This window comes from Chanodichthys erythropterus, chromosome 11 (genome assembly GCF_024489055.1).
Source record: "Chanodichthys erythropterus isolate Z2021 chromosome 11, ASM2448905v1, whole genome shotgun sequence".
NCBI classification, from domain to species: domain Eukaryota; kingdom Metazoa; phylum Chordata; class Actinopteri; order Cypriniformes; family Xenocyprididae; genus Chanodichthys; species Chanodichthys erythropterus.
In genome coordinates, this window is record NC_090231.1 from 40,694,053 (window position 1) to 40,719,293 (window position 25,241).

The 25,241-nt window shown below is 36.7% G+C and overlaps 2 protein-coding genes across 4 annotated transcripts in view; one reads left to right on the top strand and one right to left on the bottom strand.

Annotated features, from left to right (window-relative positions):
- LOC137029953 (Fc receptor-like protein 5) overlaps positions 1-11,822 on the bottom strand; it is a 36,904-nt gene extending 25,082 nt beyond the window's left edge. For 2 of the 3 annotated variants that reach the window (XM_067399802.1, XM_067399800.1), the window contains exons 1-4: positions 11,800-11,822; positions 5,883-5,921; positions 5,175-5,429; positions 2,609-2,950 (exon numbers count right to left, since the gene is read on the bottom strand). In XM_067399802.1, the coding sequence (XP_067255903.1) occupies positions 2,609-2,950; positions 5,175-5,429; positions 5,883-5,916 (631 nt within the window). In that variant the 5' untranslated portion in view covers positions 5,917-5,921; positions 11,800-11,822. Of the gene's footprint in view, positions 1-2,608; positions 2,951-5,174; positions 5,430-5,882; positions 5,922-8,190; positions 8,219-11,799 lie in introns of those variants that run through there. The other variant, XM_067399801.1, reaches the window with a different exon arrangement.
- Positions 11,823-22,213: 10,391 nt separating this feature from the next.
- On the top strand, positions 22,214-24,738 carry LOC137030752 (E3 SUMO-protein ligase ZBED1-like). The gene is made up of 3 exons (XM_067401189.1): positions 22,214-22,964; positions 23,710-24,253; positions 24,432-24,738. Exons 1-3 carry the CDS (start codon positions 22,214-22,216, stop codon positions 24,736-24,738), a joined length of 1,602 nt encoding a protein of 533 aa, XP_067257290.1.
- The last annotated feature ends 503 nt before the right edge of the window (positions 24,739-25,241 follow it).

The window sequence follows — 25,241 nt, forward strand, 5'->3', positions numbered from 1 at the left end:
GGAGAGGAGAGTGATGGTCTCTCCTCTGTCTGAACACTCACTACAGATTAAAGGAACACTCCACTTTTTTTGAAAATAGGCTAATTTTATTTATTTATTTATTTTTGCAATGTATTTATTTTTATTTTCTTATTTTCTTTTTCCCAAGGCTTTGGCAATTGTATATAGTTTGAAAAGTGATGTTATTTTATATACATGAATATACATGTATACTATTTGGCATATAACAAACTAAATTATACATTGTATACCAAATAAAAAAGTTGATCACAAAAAAAAGAAAATAGGCTAATTTTCCAACTCCCCTAGAGTTAAACAGTTGAGTTTTACCGTTTTCAAATCCATTCAGCCGATCTCCGGGTCTGGCGGTACCACTTTTAGCATAGCTTAGCATAGTTCATTGAATCTGGTTAGACCGTTAGCATCTCGCTCAAAAATGACCAAAGAATTTATTTAAAACTTGACTCTTCTGTTACATTGTGTACTAAGACCGATGGAAAAGGAACTAAGGAACTAAGGAACTTTGCTGCCGTACCATGGGTGCAGCAGGCGCAATGATATTACGCAGCGTCTCTCACAAATGTCTCCATGGTTGCAAGGCACACTCCCTGTGCAAGCAGGGGGTCACAGCCGCTGCATCATATCATTGCGACTGCTGCACCCATGATACGGCAGCAAAGTTCCTTGATTATTACGCCAGAATGAGAGTATAGTTTCTAGCCATATCGGCCTAGAAAATCGCAACTTTTCATTTTCGGTTGGTCTTAGTACACAATGTAACTACAGAAGAGTCAAGTTTTAAATAGGAAAAATATCGAAACTCTGGTCATTTTTGAGTGAGATGCTAACGGTCTAATCAGATTCAATGAACTATGCTAAGCTATGCTAAAAGTGGAAATCGGCTGAATGGATTCGAATACGGTAATCTTTGGACCTTCGTTAATCTTTGGAACGCTAATTGAGATATTTTTGTTGAAATCCGATGGCTCCGTGAGGCCTGCATAGAGAGCAATGACATTTCCTCTCTCAAGATCCATAAAAGTACTAAAAACATATTTAAATCAGTTCATGTGAGTACAGTGGTTCAATATTTATATTATAAAGCTACAAGAATATTTTTGGTGCACCAAAAAAATAAAATAAAATAACGACTTATAGAGTAATGGCCAATTTCAAAATACTGCTTCAGGAAGCTTCGGAGCATAATGAATCAGTGTGTCAAATCCGCAGTTCGGATTTAAATATGTTTTTAGTACATTAATGGATCTTGAGAGAGGAAATGTCATTGCTGGCTATGGAGGCCTCACTGAGTCATTGGATTTCAACATTTTTGGGTGAACTAACCCTTTAATGATCATATAGGCCCTGTTTACAACTGGTATTAAAATGTGTTTTGGTCAATCAGATAACAAGTAGACAAGGGGGACACATACACATTTGACCACGTGAGCATCTACACTATACGAAAACAATCCGGTCTTCCTCTGGAAGTGGTCGAAAGTGGACAAACTCAAATGCCTTGTCCAAATACCCACACTTGCGGACTTTGCACTTGACCACTTGTCTACTAGTCTACTTGCCTAGCGTTCAAGTGGGCGTGAAGACTGCAAGTGTGTAAAGAACTTTTGATTACCCGATGGGACACACTTAGTCTTGCAAAAAAATCAAGCATTTACTGCTTCTTCTTTTTTTTTTATTATTATTATTATTATTTTCATTATTTTCATTACTTTGCATTTTAAAATACACTTCTAAATGTCTGTTCAGTGGTCACTACGTAACTAACAGCAGGCACAATTTTTAAAACTGTGCTTCTTTAAGTGATAAAAAGCAGTTGCAAATGGTGTATAAAATACACATAGCCTACTCATCTTTGCATCAATAAAATGTGCAACACTTTATATTTTACCTGCGAGTACTTCAGATGATGCAATATCTGGATCAACATGACCATTCCCAAATTTCTATATATCCTAATTATTGTTAATATGTAATACATTATTTCCAGGAACTCATTGCTTCTACCTTCAATTAAACTGCTAACAGTGATTGTAAATTAAATTGCCTAAATTATTACATTATTAGCCAACTGCATTCTCTAAATTGTAATGCTGACATGCCTTCTCTGTAAAGCTGCTTTGCAAAAGATATGTATTGTGAAAAGCGCTATACAAATAAATGTGAATTGAATTGAATATTTTACTACCATAATATATTACTAATTTAACTTACAGTCGAATGTTTTCCTTGATTTCGGGGCATGTGAGTTCCCAAACATAATGCATGATGGGATACGCTTAGCCTCGAATATCGCTCCAAAGCGGTATTCAAGATAGTGTGGGTTTAGTGTGCATTAAGGGCACTCCACTTGGACATTTTTAAGACATGGGTTAGTCTTGCGCACTTACTTCCTGTCGCATACACGTATACTCTCAAGTGGCCAAGACCACAAGTGTGGGTATTTGGACAGGGCAACAGTGTTTTAGACCCTGTTTACACCTGTATTTAGCATCATCCACTTGTGATCTGATCGACCAAAATGCATCTTATTACCAGGTGGAAACAGGGCCATAGAGTGAGTTTAGAAGGTCAAAGAAATTAAGCTCACCCTTCACAGAGAGATAAATAGCAGAGCTTGATTGTGATGAGTTTGGTCTTCCATCTCTCTGTCCTCTACACCAGTACTGATCCTGATCAGACTCATTAGCTCCTCTGATAGTGAGAGTGTCTCTGTTTACAGTGTAACGCTCAGATGTGTTTAACATTACACTGTATCTGCTTCCTTTATACCACTCATATCTCCATTCAGGTGTCCAGTCACTCCAGCCATCTATCTGGTAATTTCTCCAGGTCCAGTTTGTATAAGTCTCTATCCCACACATCAGATTGACTGTCTCTCCAGTGAATACAGGATTGTCTGGTGTCATAGTCAGTTTAGATGTGGGTAAATCTGTGAACAGAAGAAAAGATTCTGAAATGAATATGTGATAACTGCACAGTATCTGTCCTTTAATAAAATATCATACCCAGTTCTGCATTTGAGCAGAATAATGACTAAAAGTGAATTGCTTCAGTTCATTCCTCTTGTATGAACAGATGTGGCAGGTACAGAAAAGAAAAGTGTTAACCACAAATATAGTGTCAGAGTTCCTGTGTTTCATTGTGTTTTTTGTGACCCAGTTTCCCATGATTTTTGATTCATGTTCACCTGTTCAGTTAATTATCTTATTAGTTCTCCTTGTTATTTAAGCCCAATGTTCCCTGTGTTCTTTGTCTGGTGTTGTCTATCATATGTGGATACTTCTTGCCTTTTCCAACATTTCGCCTCTGTGGATTTCTTAAAGTGGATTTATTCCTGAACTCTCCTTTGTCGTACACTTCCTGTTAGCAGCCAACCATGACATATAGATTTTAAATAAGCATTCAAATCAAGAGTAGCATTATTTCTGGCAGGTCATATCGGTCAAGCTTGCATCAGCTGACTTTCAGCTAATCTATAGGCATGTGATACCTATCACAGCATCCCTATTTGTAAGGTCCATTTAGTATTATGAGCAGCGTTATAGTGTTGCGCAGGAGCAAATTATCCTCCTTTATCCCCGGCTCTTCCTCTTGACCAGTCAGGACTTGGCCGCCTTATATTCTTCTTCGAATCAAACTAATTTTTCTTAAATTATGCTGTACATTAAATTACTGAACATTAATGATATCTGCAATACATTTATGTTGGTTCTGGGTTATCGCTGCTCTCTCTCTCTCTGCTTATCTATGCAAGGCTGCATAGATGTGGAGGGTTTTTTCGCCCAGAACAGAAACATACCGCCAATCCAAACTGTATGCTAACTGACCTTTTATAAAGACCTGCCCCACTTAGTAACTGTTGCTTTGTCTGACAAGCCATGGTGCTGTCACGCCACACAGAATGAAAAATCCATTGCGAAGCAAAGAAGACACTGACAACACGTCGACAGATAAAACAGAGCAGGTTACTTGTATTAAACAAAGTCCCAGCTTTCCAATTTTAGTGTAATTTAAGAAATTCAAACAATAAAAATCTTTTTGTGGCTCTTTCATGTGTGTTGTTGTAGCGTCTCAGCTCAAGCGGCTCGTGAACCAATCATCTCTTCCTATTAGTTAATTTATAGCATCAAATAAACATGAATGAACATGAGACTGAATGTTGACTCAAACGCAGAAAGACATCACACGCCAAGACATCACACGCAAGTTCAAGTCCACTGAGGTTAAAGGGATAGTTCACCCAAAAATGTAAAGATGTTTATCTGCTTACCCCAAGCGCATCCAAGATGTAGGTGACTTTGTTTCTTCAGTAGAACACAAATGATGATTTTTAACTCCAACCGTTGCCGTCTGTCAGTCAAATAATGCAAGTGAATGGGAACTCGAACAATAAGAGTCGAGAAGACTTGCATAGACAAATCCAAATTAACCCTGCGGCTCGTGACGACACATTGATGTCCTAAGACACTAAACGATCGGTTTGTGTGAGAAACCGAACAGTATTTATATCATTTTTTACCTCTAATACACCACTATGTCCAACTGCGTTCAGCATTCGCTTAGTGAGGTCTGATCGCGCTCTGACAACAGAAGTAATGTCTAGCACTCATTGAAGTATAAGCGCAAGACATCACTGCCGTTTGTCAGAGCGCAATCAGACCTCACTAAGTGAATGCTGAACGCATTTGGACATAGTGGTGTTTTGAAGGTAAGAAATAATATATAAATACTGTTCAGTTTCTCACACAAATCGATCGTTTCGTGTCTTGGGAAATCGATGTGTCGTCACGGGCCACATGGTTTAATTTGGATTTGTCTATGCAAGTTTTCTCGACTCTTATTGTTTGAGTTCCCATTCACTCGCATAACGGTTGGAGTTATAGATCATCATTTGTGTTCTACTGAAGAAACAAAGTCACCTACATCTTGGATGTGCTGGGGGTAAGCAGATAAACATCAAATTTTCATTTTTGGGTGAACTATCCCGTTAATCAACTAACTCCTGACTGCTTTGTTGAACAAAATGGCAGATTCTGCGTTATGATTGGTTAGATCAAACTCCAGCTTGCCAGTCAAACTCCCAGCAAAGGGTCAATTGTCACTCGTCTTTGACAACAGTGGTCCTGACAGAACAGTTGAATATGAACACTCACCTGATACATGCAGGGAAACGGCAGCACTGAATTCTGATCTCTTTGCTTCACAGCTGTAATTACCACTAACAGACACATTGGATGTGATGTTGTAGACTCTCTCAGTGCTGTTTGGGATTAATAAACCATCTTTAAACCAGCTGTATGTCCACTGAGTGTCTCTTCCTCCTCCCTGTATGTCACATGTGAGAGTGACTGTCTCTCCTCTGAACACACGCTGATCTGGCATCACCTTCACCACAGGTTTTGCTATCACTGAGTCAACAAATATGTAAGCAAATATTGATAGATTAAAAATCAAACAAAGCAATCTGTTTTTAGTTTTTTTTTTTTGCACTGTGTGAGTGGACACAGAGACAGATGTCAGAAATAATCTTTGGTGTTTCAAGGATAATTCAAACTGCACTGACAGAAACAGACCAATGGCAACAGACATTTGTCATGTTTTAAGGGATCAGCATGTTATCCTTGTTGGTGTCTGTTGATGGTCTTTGCTTGTTTCAATATGTTCAATTTCCATTTGCTGGATTGTGAAATGTCTAAAATATTACATGCTTTAATCTGGTGATTGTCTGCATCTGTCTGTGTCTGTCGGTGCAGTGTGAATTGGCCTTTAGAAATAAGGTTATTTTTCTTAGACATATCCATATGTATTTCCTCTTAAAACAGAGATTTGATAATATATGAAGGAATGATGACATTACTGACCTTGAGTGTGTCCAGAGTGCCTGAATAACAGCATCAGGACTAAACATAAAAAAAAAAAAAAATACAGAAAGAAAGCATTTATTATATTAAAACAATGGGGAAAACACATATCAATAGATGCTGATGCTAAATAATAATAATAATAATAATAATAATAATAATAATAATAATAAATTAATTAATTAAAAATGTGTTTCGTTAAGTGTATTTTAATTTTACATGGCCATAAGAATAAACAATAAGATTATAGGTTATTGGGAGTGCACAATGAAGATTTATTACACATTTGATCTACAGTTATGTTGTGCTTCTGCAATGCAGCACCATCCTTCATTATAATGGTATATTCTAGGTAATAATGATAATGATATGACAAATGTCACCATTATGCAGATATTTTTGATTTAGCAAGATTGGACCATAGGTGGCGCTATAACAGTTAAAAAGCTTTAAAATATATATTTTTAGTGCTTTTGGCTGAAAATGTATATAACTTTGGTTGTGGTCGACTTATTTTCATGAGAATCACATCCTTAGACTCCTGAATCCTTGCCGAGTCCAACGATACCAGACTTGCCAGGTTTCGGCTTATGGTTTGTGCAACGTTGTGATTTAGTACTTAAAAAACTTTTGCGAATATCTTCGAAAACGTTGGGATGAAACCAGCATAGGAAACACGGCACTCAAGTTAGTTAACTAAATGTCACTGCCCAAGTGTCAAAATTTTGATAGGAATTGGCAAAATAATCCAATCAAAGACACTCATGGGTCATTTTTTATGCTCTCATACACATAAGTGTCTATAACTTCAAAATGAAATGAGATATTTTTGAAAAATTAACACACATATGTATGGGCACACTCTGAGGGCACCCCAAAAAAGTGGTGGAGATCGGGCAATAGGTGGTGCTGTCAAAAACAACAAAAAAAACAACAAAAAATAATTGTCAAAAAACCTGGAGGAAAATGGGTTTCTTCCAGGTTCTCTGGTTTCCACCACAATCCAAAAACATGCAGTATAGGTGAATTGGAGACGCTAAATTGTCCATAGGTGTGAATACGTGCGTGTGTGTTTGATTCCCAAGCCATGTAATGGGTAGGTTTGAAGAAAGACCTGGCAACCCAGAAAAATCATTGTCAGATAATTCATGGACAGTCTCTTGTGTATGGCCACAGAATTGGGTGTCGATACATAATGGTGATACAAATATAAGCTGTTTTTTACATGGAGACCAAAAAAACTCCCCACAAGATCAAAAATCTGATATTCCTTGTGGAGACATTTGGTCCCCTCAAATTGGTTTACTAGGACCACACATGCTCCACTTTTCATTTAAACCAAAGAGTCTCATAGAAGCTGCACAGATCTTGGCCTGGATGGCAGACATTTCAGTATGATTGACAGAACACCACCCTAACTCAACTTAGCGAAGACAAAACCACTTTACCAAAACCACATCGCAAAGATGGCACAGTCATGAAGGTTTGCATTTTACAACATCAGGAAGATCAGGCCCTTCCTAACAGAGCTGCTCAAGTCTTTATCCAGGCCCTTAAAATCTCTATATTATTGTTAAGCTCTTTTGCGCATGTAAATATTTGAAACTATCTGTCTTATCATTTATAAAATATAACTGGTCCTGTTTTCTTTTGGGCTTTGCTTGTTTGCCCAAATATCTGTTTGCTGCATGAGGGACAGGTGACAATGTTCTGGAATGTTGGGGCTATAAATGCTATTAGCATGATAGAGAAAGCTAGCCAGATAGTATTGTGTGAACTCTGTGGAATGTGTGAATTCTTTAAAGGGGACCTATTATGCCCCATTTTACAAGATGTAAAATAAGTCTCTGATGTCCCCAGAGTGTGTATGTGATATTTTAGCTCAAAATACCTCACAGATAATTTTTTATAGCATGTTAAAATTGCCACTTTTAGTTGTTGAGCAAAAACCCTCTTTTTTTGGAACACACTTCTGCATCATCTTAACGAGACAATCAAGGAGACAAGCTGCGGCCTTTGTTCGACATTAGTTTATTTATTTATTTAGGTTTATCGCACCATATTCTATATTGTGTCTATGTATTTTAAACGTTTGAATGGACTGATAAATACTGTAAAGTATTTTTGTTGAAGTACAATGTCATTTTGACCATAATAATGTGCCAAATCTAACTCGTATAAAAATTACAGCAGTATAGAAAATTATATAAATTTTTTTAGGTAAAATCGAGCTCTGACCCATTCTGTGATATCAAACAACTTCCCTGTGCAAAGGATCATGGGGGCCCAAAGTATCCATCAGTTGTACCGTTTGAAATCCTTCAATCCGAAGGGCCCTTTGAAGTAGCCAGTTTTGAGCACTTCGGTTTGGAAGAACACTTCAATATGGTGGACATGATTATTTTCACTCCAAAGTGCTCTTCGGAGGGCGATATATATCCCGTTTCGAATGCACTGTCAGTCAGGACGCAGTATAATGTCAGAAACTGCGAATATATGCTGCATGGAGATAGAACAGGTATAGTTTAGTTAAATTACGGTTATAACTTATTGTTAGAATCTCATCTAAGTTGTCTTCTTGTTTTTATCCATTATATTAGTACAAGCCTGTTGTACCATCCGAATGATGGCCAAAATTATACAGATGAGTTTTATGATGTTTATTGTACTTCACACAAAAGATGAAGCATCTGTTTTCACTCTAGAAAATTATTGTAAGAGCTTAATAAAACACTGCAAGTGTGCATTAAAATATTATCCATAAACTCTCTCTCTTTCCCTTGCATTATCATCACCAACATACATAGCAAAGAACACAGAAACACTCGTTACAACCTACAACTAACAGTAAAAAAATATATAAAGACCTTATGCCTTTCGGTGGTGCTTAATAAACTTACCCGTAATAAACTCAGATGAACTGTAATAAAGTGCTCACCTTCATTACTGCCATATCCAGTATCACTCTGGAGACTGTAAGCTGGATCAGGAACAGTTTTTACTTGTATATCCTTGAGTAGCATATTTTTATCACAGTCTCTGTTTTGTGAATTTTGCATAATAATTGGTCCCCTTTAAAATGTGTAAGTATGACTGGAATATGGAAAATATTTGTTGGTAATTTTTTTTTTTTTTTTGAGAATACCACCAGCCAGGATACCACCTGCAATATCTACAAAGTGTATGATGTCACTGACAAGTGTCCATCTGATGATTATGTTGACATTATGCCAAAAAAATCAAGTCACAGACCATGAACACAGACCATGCCCTGTGGCAGATATCGCTGGCTGACAAAGGATTTTATCAGTCCAAAGTTCCCAACACTGATTTTCAAGGTCAGGATATCACTAATGGTAACTGCAGACACTGTGGTAAAGGACACACAACTCACATGAACTGTTTCAAATATGTTTTTAGTACCTTTATGGACCTTGAGAGTTTGAATGGCTTTGAGGCCTCACTGAGCCATCGGATTTCATCAACAATATCTTATTTGTGTTCGGAAGATGAACGAAGGTTTGCGGGTGTAGAACGACATGAGAAGCAGAAGTGACAAACAAACATAGCAACCACTTTATTTGAACATGAGCAGACTTGAGCATGAGCAGACTTGAGCATGAGCAGACTTGCCAATAACAAACACCAACAGCAGAGCTACATAATCAACAAACGACAAAGTAACATGGAGAACAAGAGGCTTAAATACATGAACTTAGTGAACATGACTAATACAACCAATGGGCAAGTGACACAAGGAACAAGGGAACCAATGACAGAACAGAACTGAGAATCCACATGACCATAAACAACCAATCAGCACATGACAGATTGTCTAAGGGAGCGCATGAGGAGCAAGGTAAGCACAACACAAACAAGCAACATGAATCAAACTACAAAATAAAAGACATGAACATGAAACAAAACTTTTTTTTTTTCATAAAAATATGACTTGACCAATAATTAATATTTTGTGATTATTAGTATAAGGCTACTGTTATGGGGCTACATAAGCAATACAACCTGCAAATGAACCCTTAGGTGTTTTCTACATTTGTTCAGAATCAATTCTGCTACCCAACAGGCCCAGAGTTGCAATATTACATTTCCCTAAAAACTTACTAAAATGTAAAATCCCATTTATTTCTTTTTGAGGTCTCAACAAGTAAAAGGTGAAACAATTTTTTACAGTATTTTTATATTTGGGTCTTTGAGGGTTAAAGTCCCATACCTGTCCCAAAAATAAAGGGCACTGGGATTCCGCAATTCGGAAAACTCGCGGATGGAATTGCAGAATCCAGTTAAAAAGTGGAATTGACAGTTTCCAAGTGGAATTGCATTATCGTATATACGTGTAATGCCACACAATCTGGCAATTTTAGATAATTAAATCAAAAGTAGAACTGTACACTTAATTAAATTGCGATATGTACTAGCATCTGTGAATATTAAAGCTCAAAAGACCGCTATTTAAAGCGGAACTCAGTAAGATTTGCGAAGCTCCCCCTACAGTTTCCTTGAGTGAATCACACTGTCATAAATACTCCAAGCGCAGCTCTGAACTACAACGACTACAACGCTCACCAGCGCAGTAGTTTTGCAAACAGTACGAGAAGGAGGAGGTGGGTAATTTTCGAAATTGTCTTATAAAGTCATATTACATTGTTTTTGAATTACCGTAAAGCATTTTGTCACTCTCGTGTGAACGTGAACATGAGGCAAGATTGTGTCGGGTCGATGCAGCTCAACTTGCAAGTGCTGTATTCTGGCGTAGACGTGCCAGAGGGGGTTAGTGCGCGCCTCAAACACACCACTACAAATCAATTAACCATTGTAAGGACTTAGAAAACTATTTATCAAGGTAAAAAAAGTTACTTAGTTCTGCTTTAAATCTGAATTCTGCACGTCTCTGTATGAATGAGCAGTTTCGTCACATGCTCAAGCATGCAGATGCTTGTGGTTTTAGCTTCTGTCTTCCTACTATATAAGGACATGAAATAGGGTATATGTCAATAGGGTATATGTCAAACATCACATGACCAAATTGTAAAACTGGTCTCATTGCATCCGCTTGTCAGAGAAAGTGTTAACAGCAGAACTGACGGAATATATATGGAATTTTATGGTAATCAGCAAATCTACCTAGTTCACATTGTTATAGGTGTTTTATTCTACAAAATATCTAAACATTAGTGTGAAGAAGAAAAATTAAAAAGCTTTTAAATATCAATCTGCATTTGTGGGAGACATCAGTTATGCTCATCTTTGCTCGCTCCTTTTAATTTATCTTGAATAAAACAGCTAATTTTTCATGAAGCACATACAAAAGACCTAAACCAGAAGCGATCTAATCTGTTTTACAGAAAACGGAAGTTAGATTGCACATAACCCCTATTCACTTCACTCGATAAAACGATCATCAAAAACTCAAAAGTTTTTACGACAAACCGCCAAAATAAAAGTTTAGTTGTACTTGAAGAAATGAACTGAAATTACTGTTGTACAGTAGAATGCACTTCTCACAGTAATAATAATAATACAATTATTAAAACTTTATTTTTAAGGAATTGTCACACAATTTTCTTCCATTTTTGAATTTTAATATTATAAACCTCTGTTGTGCAACAAATTTTCATTTGATTAACATTTTTTAAAGATTGGTCTTCATTGCATTAATGCCTTTTTTGATAATAAATTTGCATTAAAACAAAAAAATAAACATTTCATAGGGCCCTGTTTTTTTTTTTTTTAAATTAAAAATTAAGTTGCTAAAGTTTTATAATTCAATTGATTTTCATTTGACATATTAAACTTTGTATTTTTAGCATTTCTTTTTATTGCTTCCTTAGGATAAATGGCTATAAAGATTCTAAAGAATAAATGTAAAAATAAATAGAAAATACAATCAAATACTCACAGAGGATGAGGGACAGTGAACTGGACCCCATACTGCCACAATGCTGCATTCAAAACCAGATGCTTCCTTTATTTAACAATCATTTCATACTTCAAGGAAGAGGGAGGGTCTAGAGTGGTAGAAAAAGACATATTTTAATAGAGATATTTAACTTCTCCTTTAGTACATTCAAGTACTAAAAGAGACCACAGAAATCCACAACATTTTGATCTGACTGGCACACCTAATGGCCTGTTTGCAGTCCTGACCTCTGAGAATGTGTGGTGCATGATGAAACCCAAAATATAGCAAAGAAAGGCCCTGTATAATTGCACAGCTGAAGACCTGCATAATGGATGAATGGGGGAAATTTTCAATTGCTAAACATAACCAACTTGTGTCTTCAATGCCCAAACACTTAATAAGTGTTTGGACATTGAAACACTTATTAAGTGTTCATTAAAGCCTTTTTGTTTTTATCACCATTTTGCACCATCTCAGCTTTTTTGGAATTGGAGTAGAGGTGGGGCACAATATATATTCTATATTAGACTGAATTTGAATGCAGTCCATGAATCACCTTTACCTTGTGAATGGATGTGATGTGCATCTGTGCCTTGATCAGCAGTTGGATTTCACCAGCTTACTATTAAATATTAAATAGCAAATAAACACAATATATTCATATTAAATTTAAATAAAAATATCAAAATTTAACAACAAAAATAATAGTAAAACAATTATGATCAGGCATCACATTTATTCAAACTGTCTGAATTGATGCTTAAGATATAAAACAAGTTAATTTGTATTCCATTCATGTACTATTAATGAAGTGAGTGGTGCTGTATTATTCTGGTCTTCCTGAACAAAAATAGAATATCCAGGAACAGAGCAGACGTCAAATCATGATGATCACCTCAACTTTTATTTTATCAGATGTCTTAAACTGAAAGTGCTTAATTAAGCATGCTTACATGGTTACAAACATAAATACACAAATGCAAAAAATAAATTAATAAATAAATAAGTTGTGATACTCTGGGTCCTGTTGACTATTGGTGCTGTGAGGACATAACTTTCAATATTTATACATACACTTGAACATGGAATTATCTGCCTGACACATTGTGCTCTTGAGATGAAGTCCCCTGTGGCTTTGGACAAACGGGCCTGTATCAGAGCATGTGAAAAGCATGTAATTATTTTGGTACCCATATTAACTGTTTATCATTCAATCAACAATCAAGTTTATGATAACTCTCAAGGGCCCACTCTAAATTTTATATCCATTTTATAATATTTGGTGCTTATCAAAGTAAATATCCAATGTTCTAAACATAGATCACATATGGTGTTAGATACTTATTTAAATTATATTTAAGTTAGAATTTCAATTGTGTAGAACTGCAGCTATATTGAACAGTGCATTTTCTGGGTGAAAATAACATGAGCTGACAGTTGCATTACACCACTGATGCATGATGTGTGAAATAATAATGTCTGACATATTTAGTAGCTGTAGAAGACTAAACAGTTTTTTATGTTTTAAACTTTATATTCTCTTTGCAGATCATTTTAAAAAGTGGAACTGAGAGAGCATGTGTACACTAAAGGTTTCCAAATAGAGATCCAAATGTAAGAGAAGAGATGATGCAGTTACTAACTGAGCTCTAAAACATTCTCAGTGTCCAAGTTTTAAACCCCAGAGTTAAATATACAGAAATGCTGACCAACTAACAACCAGATCTACACATACTGTGTGATCCTGTGAACAAAACATTTAAAAACAGAAAAGCTGCGACAGCAGTTTGAGAATGTGTGATGTGAAAAAAAGACCTGCTGAAAAAAAAAAATAGACTAACTGGCTGACTGGTCTTAGCTGGCCTCCCAGTGTGGTTTACAGTCAGAAGTGAAGATCAGTCAAACACGTGTGCGTCAAGCTGCTCAAAACCACTTCCAAATGAAATGCCCCACAAGACCCTCAGCGAATATTCCTCAAATTGAAATCATTGTCAAAACGTTTATTCAAAACACAGAGGAAAAGCCCAGTCATTTACCACCAATTAGCCTGCTACATAAAATAACATGAAAGGATCTGACGGTGTTAAAATAAAAGTCACCTATTTTAGTCTCCAAAGTAAAGTACCTCTACTCGATGTGAAGGTTATACAGAGCCCTGGACATGACATGCAGGAAAAAAAAAAGAAAAAAGAAAAAAGTAGGCTTAATCGTGCGCACAATTTACTAATCCGTTCCCTCAATTTACTAAATCGTGTGCACAATTTACTATTTCGCTCCCTTGATTTACAAATCGAGGGAACAAAATAGTAAATCGTGCACACAATTTAATTTCTTGCATGTCATGTGCAGGGCTCCATAAGGTTATGTGTTCTCCAAAAAACAGTTATACCATTCTAGTTTCTTCTTCTTCATCTCTTGGTTCTTCATTATTGGTAATTTAATTTCGTTGTTGTGTACTACTGTATGCATACAATGACAATAAAGATTCTTATTCTTATTAATGGCGGATTGCAAACAACTTTGCATTCTACCACCTACTGTACAGGAGTAACATAATTTAAAGTGTTCTCATATTCTGCTCATCAACCCTGTGTCTTTAAGAAATTTATATAGTGCCTTCCTGGTAATTCTTATCCCCTCTCCCTCTCCTTCTGTTTCCAGCATTCCTATCAGATTCCACTCCTGCCCTCCCTCCTTGAAACACCCGTCTTTCCACCTCATATAATATACAGTGCAAAATGTCATGTTCAGCATTTCCTTTAACCCCACAGTTTTCACTATTCCTTTCCCCCATTAAAAACAAGGTGCCATTCAGTCCTGTGTGATCCACTCTCAGTCTTTATAATTTCTTCCTACCTGGTCCTTTCCCTATAATTTTTAATACTGACAGACTTTTGTATTTTATGATAACCCCTTCCATTCCTGTATTCCTCCCATCATTTCTGCCATATTTCAATACCTATCTTCTTTACTGCTTTTCCTTGTCCTTTCCCAAGTGGAATTGGAACTGTTATTTCCTTTTTGTAATGCTTTTGCTATTTTGTCTGCATTCTCACATCCTTTCGCTCCCTCATGTGCTGGCACCCAACAAAAATGAACATGTGCCACTCTGATGTAATCTTAACAAACTGTGATGAAGTTCTATAAGTAGGTCTTCTCTGACAGATACCATTGATCATATGTTTTTTTATGACAGATAAGGAGTCTGTGCGTAACAGCATCCTATCAGATGACCTCTTCAACCCACTGTAACATAGACTGGGTTAACCCAGCCTGATCTGCCGGCGATTTGATTTCGCCCGCAACTCTGGAAACCCCTACATTCATTTCTGCTGCATCTGTTACACTTTTGCGGGAACCAATCACAGACTGGCTTATCCACCTTACTCGCTATTGGCAGGTACAGAGCTCTTTCTATGGCTCTGGGCAGGTATAACATGATGACATCTCTCGCACGACCGTCAATCCAATTCCTTTTTAACCTCTCAACGATGCTAAATGACTTCTTTAGTTTAGCAAACAAACCGCTCGAGTGGGTGTAAATACCACTCACTTTCATGTTTTTTTGCACAACCTGCAAAAATTGCTTGATGCCATTGCTGCTTCTGCAAACCGCTGATCAATGCTACAAACCAATACAAACTGTGGAATTTTCGCATCGCTCTGCAAAAGTACGTCACCCGGATCATTGATCTGATTGATTGAAGGACTATCCAGTTGCGTGAATAATGCTCATTGATCACGCCTCTTGTGCAGTAGGAAATACATAGCAAACTCCCCAGACCAATGTTCAATTTTAAATTGAGCTTGGTCTGGTGATAAGACAAACTGTAACACAATGACTGACACGATTTCTGCGGTATATACAGACTGGCCAGTCGAGTTCTTGGTTAAAACTCGTTACATCAGATCTGTGAAGATGAGTGTTAAAGATACTACTTCCTACCTTAAAGATCATCAAATCTAACACCAAACCAAACCATACAGCTCTCTGTGCCCCACCTCCATTTGCGTCTAGATGAAATGCACAGACGACACCACAATTGCTTACCTTGTTCATGACGCAGTCATATTAGCAGACATTTACAGTCAATAGATGTGAGTGAAGAGACACCAGAACTCGTGATTGATTTAAATATACACTTGTGTAAAGCAGGTGTACATTTTTTATTTTTTTAAATGTTTTATTTAATTACTTCACTGTGGGTAAGGGGTGGCTTCAAATTTTGTCATGTCAATTTCAGGTGAAAAATAAGGTTAAGAGTTTAAGAGGTTAAACTTACAGAGCATGTCCACCAAAGCAATAAGACACAAGAAAATATAAAAAATAGAATAAAATAAAAAATACACGCAATTACGAACACCTATTTGTCACCCATAGAATCTCTATGAGTATTTCATATTCATTTATAATAGCCATTACACAGCCCCAATGAGTATTGCCTTATTTTATTATTATTTATTATAAATAATAAATAATAATAAAATAAGGCAATATTTCTTTTATTTTTTTGCCCTTATAATTACCAACACATTCATTATTTCTATACTTTTTGGGGACACAGCTTGACTCAGGCAACGGAGTCACTGATGGGTTACAGTCAGCTGGCAAATTTATTTGAAGATAAAGTTTTATAATAGGCATATGAATGAGAAAATGCTCTTTATACTGACAGAGTGATAAGATTGTAGCACAGATATTTTCTTCTAAGGATTAATTTGAATGATTGTTGAGACAGAGACATCACTATTATCTGATGAATTTAAAATATTGAATGTGTGAAACACTAGTGAACAATAATGCAAACCCACAGGCCCCACTGTCCACTGCAGCAACAAACACAGACTAAACACATTTATACTGGCGGCCAGCACCATTACCCCATGGGGAGGGACAAACTCACATACAACACTTTACACATTTTCGCATAAATATATAGACTAAAAGAAACCGGTTGTCACAGTTCCGAATAAATAAATCTACTCTTATGCTACAAAATCATTTGCACTTACATTAATTGAACAGGAAATAACAGTAACAACTCGGCCGCGTCCCTTATTAATAAATGGTACATTCCCAACCTCAGCGGAACCAATGATTCCCGCCGGGACTCGTCCGAAATCGCATACTACATGAGTAGGTACTACTACATTTGAATTTGAACGTACTTCCCGACCGTTAAAACAGTACGTTCTATATGAATATGGGTAGTATGAATGGAATTCGCACGTACTACATCCGCCATGTTAATGTTGTCACTTGTCATACGTTGTCACAACAGCGAGAAAATTTAAAGGGCATGCTCTACTCCGCTTTCATCAGCAATGTTTTTTTTTTATTAATGTTTACCGCTTTCATCGTTGTTTTAAAGTCGATTCAGTCAACAGCTCGGAGGCGTAGGTCAGCTGCTCGCAGATCACGCTTTCTTCAGCAGCTTGTTAAATATGCCAGATAATCACCTATTTAGCTAGGAAATTTTACCTCAGAATAAAAATACATCTGTGAATATCACGACAGAGGCTGATTTGAAGCAACGAAATTAAGTAATTTGTTAAAAATGAATGCATATAAAAATACAAGAAACAAAGACATCAATAAACAAACTTGAACACATTATATATAAATAAATAATGTGTAGGTAGACAGAGAGGGCGAGAGAAATACACAACATAGCCTAAATATTAAATACAATATACAAATAAATACAATGATAATAATATACATATTCTAAAAAACTACAGCCTATAAACTGCCGCCTGAATGTTGCTGTCCGTTAAGTTTTCTAATATCATTAAACTGCTTAACAACGAACGTCTCCGTTAAATAAAACAGTGTTAACAAGCGGATGTAACGTTTATATCGACCTGTTCATTAGCTTGATGTGCTGTCAGTAATAACATCTTTTTACAGCCAACTCTTAATCTTCTCATTACATTGTTTAAGCTTTCAATAAGTCAGCCGTTTACTTACATAATGTTAAACAAGTGCAATTTAACCACAATAAACACCGTTTTTCCCTGAGGTACTTAAGGACTTGAATGAGCTACATATCGCCGCTTTCCGCCATTTTCGAATATAAAGAATCCTCTCCTGTGGCATCACGGGATAGCGCAGCGTCCATCGAATGCCTACTACAGAATGGACTATATGCACGGAGCGTTCTTTAGAACTTCCGCATTAGTCAAGTCAAATTTATTTATATAACGCTTTTACAATTGGTAATTGTTCAAAGCAGCTTTACATATTAGAAGCACAGAAAAAGGGAAGTGGTTAAAAATAAGCTGTACAACCAAGCGTGGTAATATGTAACATATACAAGATGGTGCTACATTAAGCCAATGTCGGCTGACTCCCAGGGGTGGAAAAAAACCCCTAGGAGAAAAACCCAGCGTGCTAGCACTGGGAAAAAAGTCCTAGGAGGGAAAAAACCCCTTGGAAGATATATATAATATATGTAAATGGATATGGAGATCAAAATCTGAATTATACATTTTTATTATAGAGATTAAAAATAGATTATATCTGAATTAAAAGATCTGAATTATAGATGCAGCCAGAACTGGGTCTGTAGGCCCATTGTCTCCTGGGCTACGTTGTAGTCAGGTCCAGACACAGGTTCTCCATCTGATCTGGATACGGCCTGAATCCAGCACCCGGCAAACCTCAGGATAAGCAGAGAGACAGATATTAGCGTAGATGCCATTCTTATTCTGATGTACAGGTATATCTAGTGTTATAGGAAATGTTCTCGGTTCCGCCCGACCTAATTATTGCAGCGTTAATATAAACCAGCTCGAAAACTTCTGGTGAGATGTCATTTGCTGGTGTGTTGAGCATCGGTAGTGTAATACTTAGTTTATAATCAGAATATAGTCACTTAAATAGTGTGGCATAGCATTAATTTAGTTATTCAAACGCAAGACAGCATAAAAAAAATAATAAATAAAGACGTACCTCAATGTTCCTCCTCGGCTAAATTCAATTCGACCATTAGTTTTCACACTTTTATGTGGAAAAAAAAGCTTCAAAAATTAAATATTTATTTATGGCTGATATTTATAATGGCTGATATGTGCGCAAATAAATGCAACTTTGCCGCCATCTGGTGGTTAAAATGCTAATTACTGTCTTTTTTTATTTTTAGATAAGTGTTTTCTATCAAATGTTAAATTTCCTATATTTTTAAACGTTCGGTTTTACAATGGGGACAATCTCAGAAGGATGAACAAATAATGTTTGTGGTCATCACATTAAAAATAACATTTGAAGTGCTGGGAAAAAAATGTGTGTGCGTGTCTAATTACAGACATGGCATTTTTAAACAGTCCCAATAGCTTAGTCTTTATTTCAATCAATAAAACTGGTTTATTGGCAAATTAGGTAAATGTGATAACTACATTAAAATATAAATACAACATTAAAAAGTCAACCATAGATGGTTTTGTGTCGATGTACAACGACTACAGAATGAACAGCTAACAGTTCACCGGAAGTGCTCGAGCTGGCTTAACGACAACCAGGAAGTAACCCGTGCATATAATCCATTCGGGCGGAAGCAGTAGGTCATCCGGGTACTTCTCGCCTACTGTTTTTCGAATACTATGAATTCGGACATACTCGCCTCGCATACTGTTTTTCGCATACTATATAGTAGGGAAGTATGCGAAAAACGGACAGATATTTCATTCACTCATTTGATTGATAATCATAATAAACTCTTGTATCGGTAAGCAGTCTTTCCCTTTTTCCAGTTTAAATTTTTAAATAAATTATTCCAGTAAACGATTGCAGGAGATATCGAGATAATATCTTCAAGAAACAGGGATCTAACTTTCTTGTTTCTATCTTTTTTTTCCTGAAAAACACATTTTAACTATAAGAGTATCTATTGGTTCAGGGAAAGTAGTGTTTATAGTAGTAGAGTGAGTATAATTCTTAAAAAGCATACAGATTCCTGTTGGTATCGCTCCCATAACTATGGCAAATTCTTTGGGAGTAACTGGTACATTGTATTCTGAGAGAAATTCAGCGTAAGTCATTAGTAACCCTTTGTTGTTAAATAGCCGACTAAAAGTAGACCATTATTAAACCACTGATGAAAAAATAAAGTTCTGTTTTTGTATAAAATATTTTGATTGTTCCAAATAAAAAGATTATGGGGAGTGAAATTATGTTTATATATTAAAGCCCATACCAAAAGTGCCTGTTGGTGAAAATTTGAAAGTTTGATAGGAATTTTTGATAAGTTATAGTTGCATATCAATAAAAGTTGCATACCTCCAATATATGAAAAAGCTTGTTGAGGGAAGATATTCCAGATGGAATCTTGATTTTTCAAATATCGATGAAGCCAATTTATTTTGAAAGTGTAATTTAAAGAATTAAAATCAATAAAATTTAGACCACCTTTGTTGTAGGAATTTAAGATAACAGACTTCTTCATATAATGGCTTTTGTTTTTCCAGACAAAATCTGTTAGAGCTCAGTAAATTTTGCAGTGTTAAATTAACTCTTTAAGAGTCAAATTTAACACTGGGTCCGAGTGTATTTGGTCCCACTCAGAATTGGTGATTAATTTACTCTTGTCATAGTGTTAAATTTTCAGAGTAAAATTAACTATTTTGAGTAAAAATTTAACACTGGTCAACACTGAACTGTGTTACCTCAGTTTAACACTAAGGGGAAATTAACTCTTATTAGGTGTTAAAATTTCACTAACAGACTTTACTTACAACTTTAATATTGAAAAATTCTCTCAGAGTAAAATTCTTAAAACCCATTTGGTGTTGCAACAGGTTAATAAGTGTCAGGATTTCTCTTTGTGTCCAAGTACAGTAAAACAATTACTCTTCTACAATGTCAAATTAATTCTTAGAACATGTTTTCAAAACAAAGAAAACAACTTCAACAATGTCACATTTAAAACATTAAAACAAGTGTCAGGCTCAGGAAACATTCAAATACACAAAACATCACGTCTGCATTAAATGGCAATATGGCACTACATGCAGTGTAGAATCTGTTGTACCATATTTCATCTGAAGATCAAATGGTTTGAAATAACACAGCTCATTAACATTCACTACCTTAAAAACTCTGCTTTTACAGTCAGACTGCATCCAGACATAGTAATGGTCATCAAAACATACAGTTTCCATCAGTGTTCCACACAACAGCACATTTTCATCTTTCACAGCAATAGTCTTGATCTTACAAAACACTGGCATCTCACATGCTACTTCTGTACAAATAATAAAGTCAGGGCGATACTCTGTGCAATGGTGTTTGATCCACTTTACAGAATGGACAACATCTGACATTACCACTCCTAGTTTGGAAGCAATTTCTTGGCCACCTTTTAGTTCATTGAGTTCTACCATCTTCCCTGGGCCAAGAGACAATCTGTACTGGCTAAAAGACTCCCAGTGCATCGCAGTACAAAATTGGTGCTTTTTGGCTAGCGTTTTGGTGATGTTTTTGAAACTTTTTAATTGTGTTTTAAAAAAATTTATGCTTAGCTTCATAACGCATACACCACATGTGCAGAATTGGTCCAATTTTTCTTATACACTGTGGGTAATGGATCATTATATGATGCTTTGGCAAAAGACTTCTTTCAGGAAATAATTTTTTGAATAGCTGGTGATGTTCAATTATTAAATGTTTAAGATAAATGGTCATGCCTTCTGTTAAGACTGGTGAAAATACGATGTTCACAATTTGCAAAAGTAAAATCAAAAGATGCCAGTGTTTATCATCTCTTTGCACTAAATCACCAAATAATAGGGGCATGTTACGCAACAAGCACCAAGATTGGATGGCATTTAAACCCAAATCGTTGCTTCCAAACAATTTGACCATTGGAGGACGGTTCCTCTGCTGATTGTAACCATAGTCAAAAGCATGTACCCTACCAGCAAGATCATCAGTGCTCAGAAAATTATGCTGAATGTACTGCAGAACAAGTTTTACCTCTAGCTGAGCTAGGGCTGGACAATAATTCAATATCAATATATATCGCGATATATTTTTTTTCGATAACGGTGATATGATTTTTAAACGCATTTCCGGTATTTCGATACATTACAGCATTTCTCACTGACTTGAGGCGCAGCCGTTAGAAAGAGCAGAACGCGATTGGCTATTTGCGTGATGACGTACACCACAGAGACACGCAGACACCAGCCTCAGCAGTTGTATGCTATCAAACGCGAACGCGGCAAGTTTTAGAAAATGAGTAGGCCTGAGGCAAATGCGACGGAACAAGCTTCCACAAGTAAGGAAAATCTCGAGAAAGCAGAAGAAATAGTTGACAAGAGAGGAAAGACCAATTCAGTGGTATGGAAGTGGTTCGGATATGCAAGATCTGATAAACTTCAGGTATCAGTGTGTTGTAAAATGTGTCGGAGAATGGTGCCGACTAGCAGCGGGAACACATCAAATCTGTTCCACCATCTGAAGCAGTTCCACCCGGTTGAATATTCCGAGAGTCAGAAGATAAAGCACCATAGAAATTTAACTGTCCTTGTAACATCCCCACCACCACCCCCATCTCCATCACCATCACCAGCGGTGTCAAAAGTAAAACCCCTGCAGCAATCGCAGATCGCTGCATTCATGCCTTATGACAAACAGAGTAAACGTAATAAAGACATTACTAAGGCTATTACAAACTTCTTGGCTAAGGACATGATGCCGTTTAGTACGGTAGAAAATGTGGGGTTCAGGAAAATGATGTCAGTCATCGACCCCAGATACGAGCTCCCTGGCCGAAAATATTTTTCGCGCACAGCTATACCTAAACTTTATGGTGAAGTTAGGGAAAGGGTGGAGGAGCAACTGAAGTCAGTGTCGTATTTCGCGACCACTGCTGACCTGTGGTCAAGCCGAACCTCGCAACCATACTTGAGCCTGACAGTCCACTTTATTGACCAAGACTGGAAGCTTGTCAGCTTATGCCTCCAGACGGTCTACTTTCCTGAGGATCACACAGGCGAAGCAATTGCAGGCGGACTTATGGATGCGCTTGCCTCCTGGGGACTCAGCGAGGAACGCCAGGTCTGCATCACCACAGATAGCGGGACCAATATCATCAAAGCCGCTGAGTTGAACAGATGGACAAGACTACAATGCTTCGGGCACCGACTAAACTCTGCTATTGGTAAGTTATACACAGTTAATATAAATGTTAGTGTTATGTTGTTGCATTCCGTAATGTTTTTGTGTTAAAAAATTTACATAATCGAGTACATCATGAATCAAATTTTCTAAACTGTGTTTGTCTTATCCTGAATCACTACGGTACACATAAGTGTTTATGTGCATACTATATTGCATACTATATGCTTAACACGAAATAGACCTAACCTAAACGTAGCTTATCATAGAAGTGCTTGTATGTTTTTTGGTAGCTATTTTTATATTGTTTATATTTGTTTATATTATTTTTATATTCACACAATATTATTGTGTGCCATTTATGCTTGGTGTATGGTTGTTGCATGCCATGTCATAAGGATTGCATTGAGCATGTGTTATACTGTGCATTTTATTTGATAAAAATAATACAATAATTAAGGTGATTTCATTCCCCCATTTAAGTTATTTTATGGTCTATTAATTTAATCTTTAGTCAAGACATGCATATTTGTATAGATTATACATACAGCAATTCTCTTAATTAAATTCAAAGGTGTTTTACTGGCATGGGGCAGATGTTTACTTTGCCAAATCAGGTGTGAAATAAAAAAAAAAATGATGTAAGCAGGGGATTTGTGATGATTTGCTGTAAGAATAATATAAATAAACAAAAATGTTAGTTAAAATATAAATGCAAATGAATACATAAATGCTAAATATTGCAAACTATATAGTTTATTGCAATTTTTTTTTCTCTCTGTCTACAGAGAAAGTTAACCAAGACAAGAGAGTGGACAGAGCAATCGGGGTCTGTAAAAAGGTGGTGGCAGCCTTCTCCTACTCATGGAAGAAGAAACGGGACCTTGCAGCTGCTCAGGAGGAGTATCACTTGCCAAAGCACAAGCTCATCAGTGAAACACCAACAAGATGGGGCTCCCGTCAACAAATGGTGAAGCGGATTCTGGAGCAGAAAAGGGCCATCACAGAGGTCCTCTCAAAAGACAAGAAGACCAGGTCGCTGGTTCCTACCTGGCAAGATGTGGATGTTTTAGAGTCTATAGATGCAGCTCTAAGCTCACTCCTCGAATTCACTGATGCCTTGTCTGGTGAGTCCTATGTCAGTGTATCATTCCTAAAACCAGTGATGCATCTCTTCAACGCCTCCATCTTGAAGGAAGCAGAGGATGACACAGAGCTCACCCGGACCATAAAGACAACAGTGATGGGATACCTCAACGAAAAGTATGATGACCCAGCCATGGATGATCTTCTTGACATGGCATGCCTTGTTGACCCAAGATTCAAGCTACAGTACACTAAGGAGGAGAAAAAGAATACATCAAAGAGAGAGCTGTGTTGGAGATGCTGAAGGGAGAGAGAGCTGTTGTGGAAGAAGAGTCCAGAGAAGAAGCCGTCGGACATGCTTCTGCAGCAGTGCCACCACCAGCCAAGAAAACAAAGCGGTCTCTGGCTAGCTTTTTTCAAACAGGCCCACCACTACTATTAGTACCAACACAGAAGGCTTCAGTGCACAACAGGCAGTTGAGAGGGAGCTTGGCAACTACCTTCTGTCTCCAGATGCTGACAATGACTCGAATCCTCTGGATTGGTGGAAAGTCTATCAAAAGAACTTCCCCAGAGTAAGCCAACTGGCACAACATTACTTGTGCATTCAGGCCACAAGCTCCCCCTCTGAGAGGGTTTTTAGTACAGGTGGCAACATTGTCACATGTAAAAGGGCATCTCTGAAGCCGGATAATGTAGACCAGCTTGTATTTCTTGCCAGAAACCTCTAAAGCCTGTCATAGGGTGTCATCAACACTCAACAATGTTCCTGCCCCAGCAATGTGTTTTTGTTGTTTCTCACTCTTTTTTTCTGTTTTTACTGTTCACAATCTTTATCTTGGCTGAAGCACTTTTGTTTTAATCTATATTAAGAATAATAAAATCAGCCTACGTTATAGTTTAATGTTAAAGATATTAATATTACTAAAGTGAGTGAGTCTTATGTTTATTTTTATGTTTGTATGAAGGCTAAATACAAATAAAAGCTGAACATAAATTTATTTGTACTGTTTTTATTTCTAAAATATTATATAGTTTTATAGGAAGAGATGTTTGGCAAATTCATTTTTCAGACGTTTGTAGGTACAGACATCCGTTGTGGCTGTTCTTGGCAGTTTTTCTGAGGCTATTATATAGTTCATATCGATATCGGAATTATATCGTATCGACCGAAATTAAGAATTATATCGTGATATAAATTTTGGCCATATCGTCCAGCCCTAAGCTGAGCAAC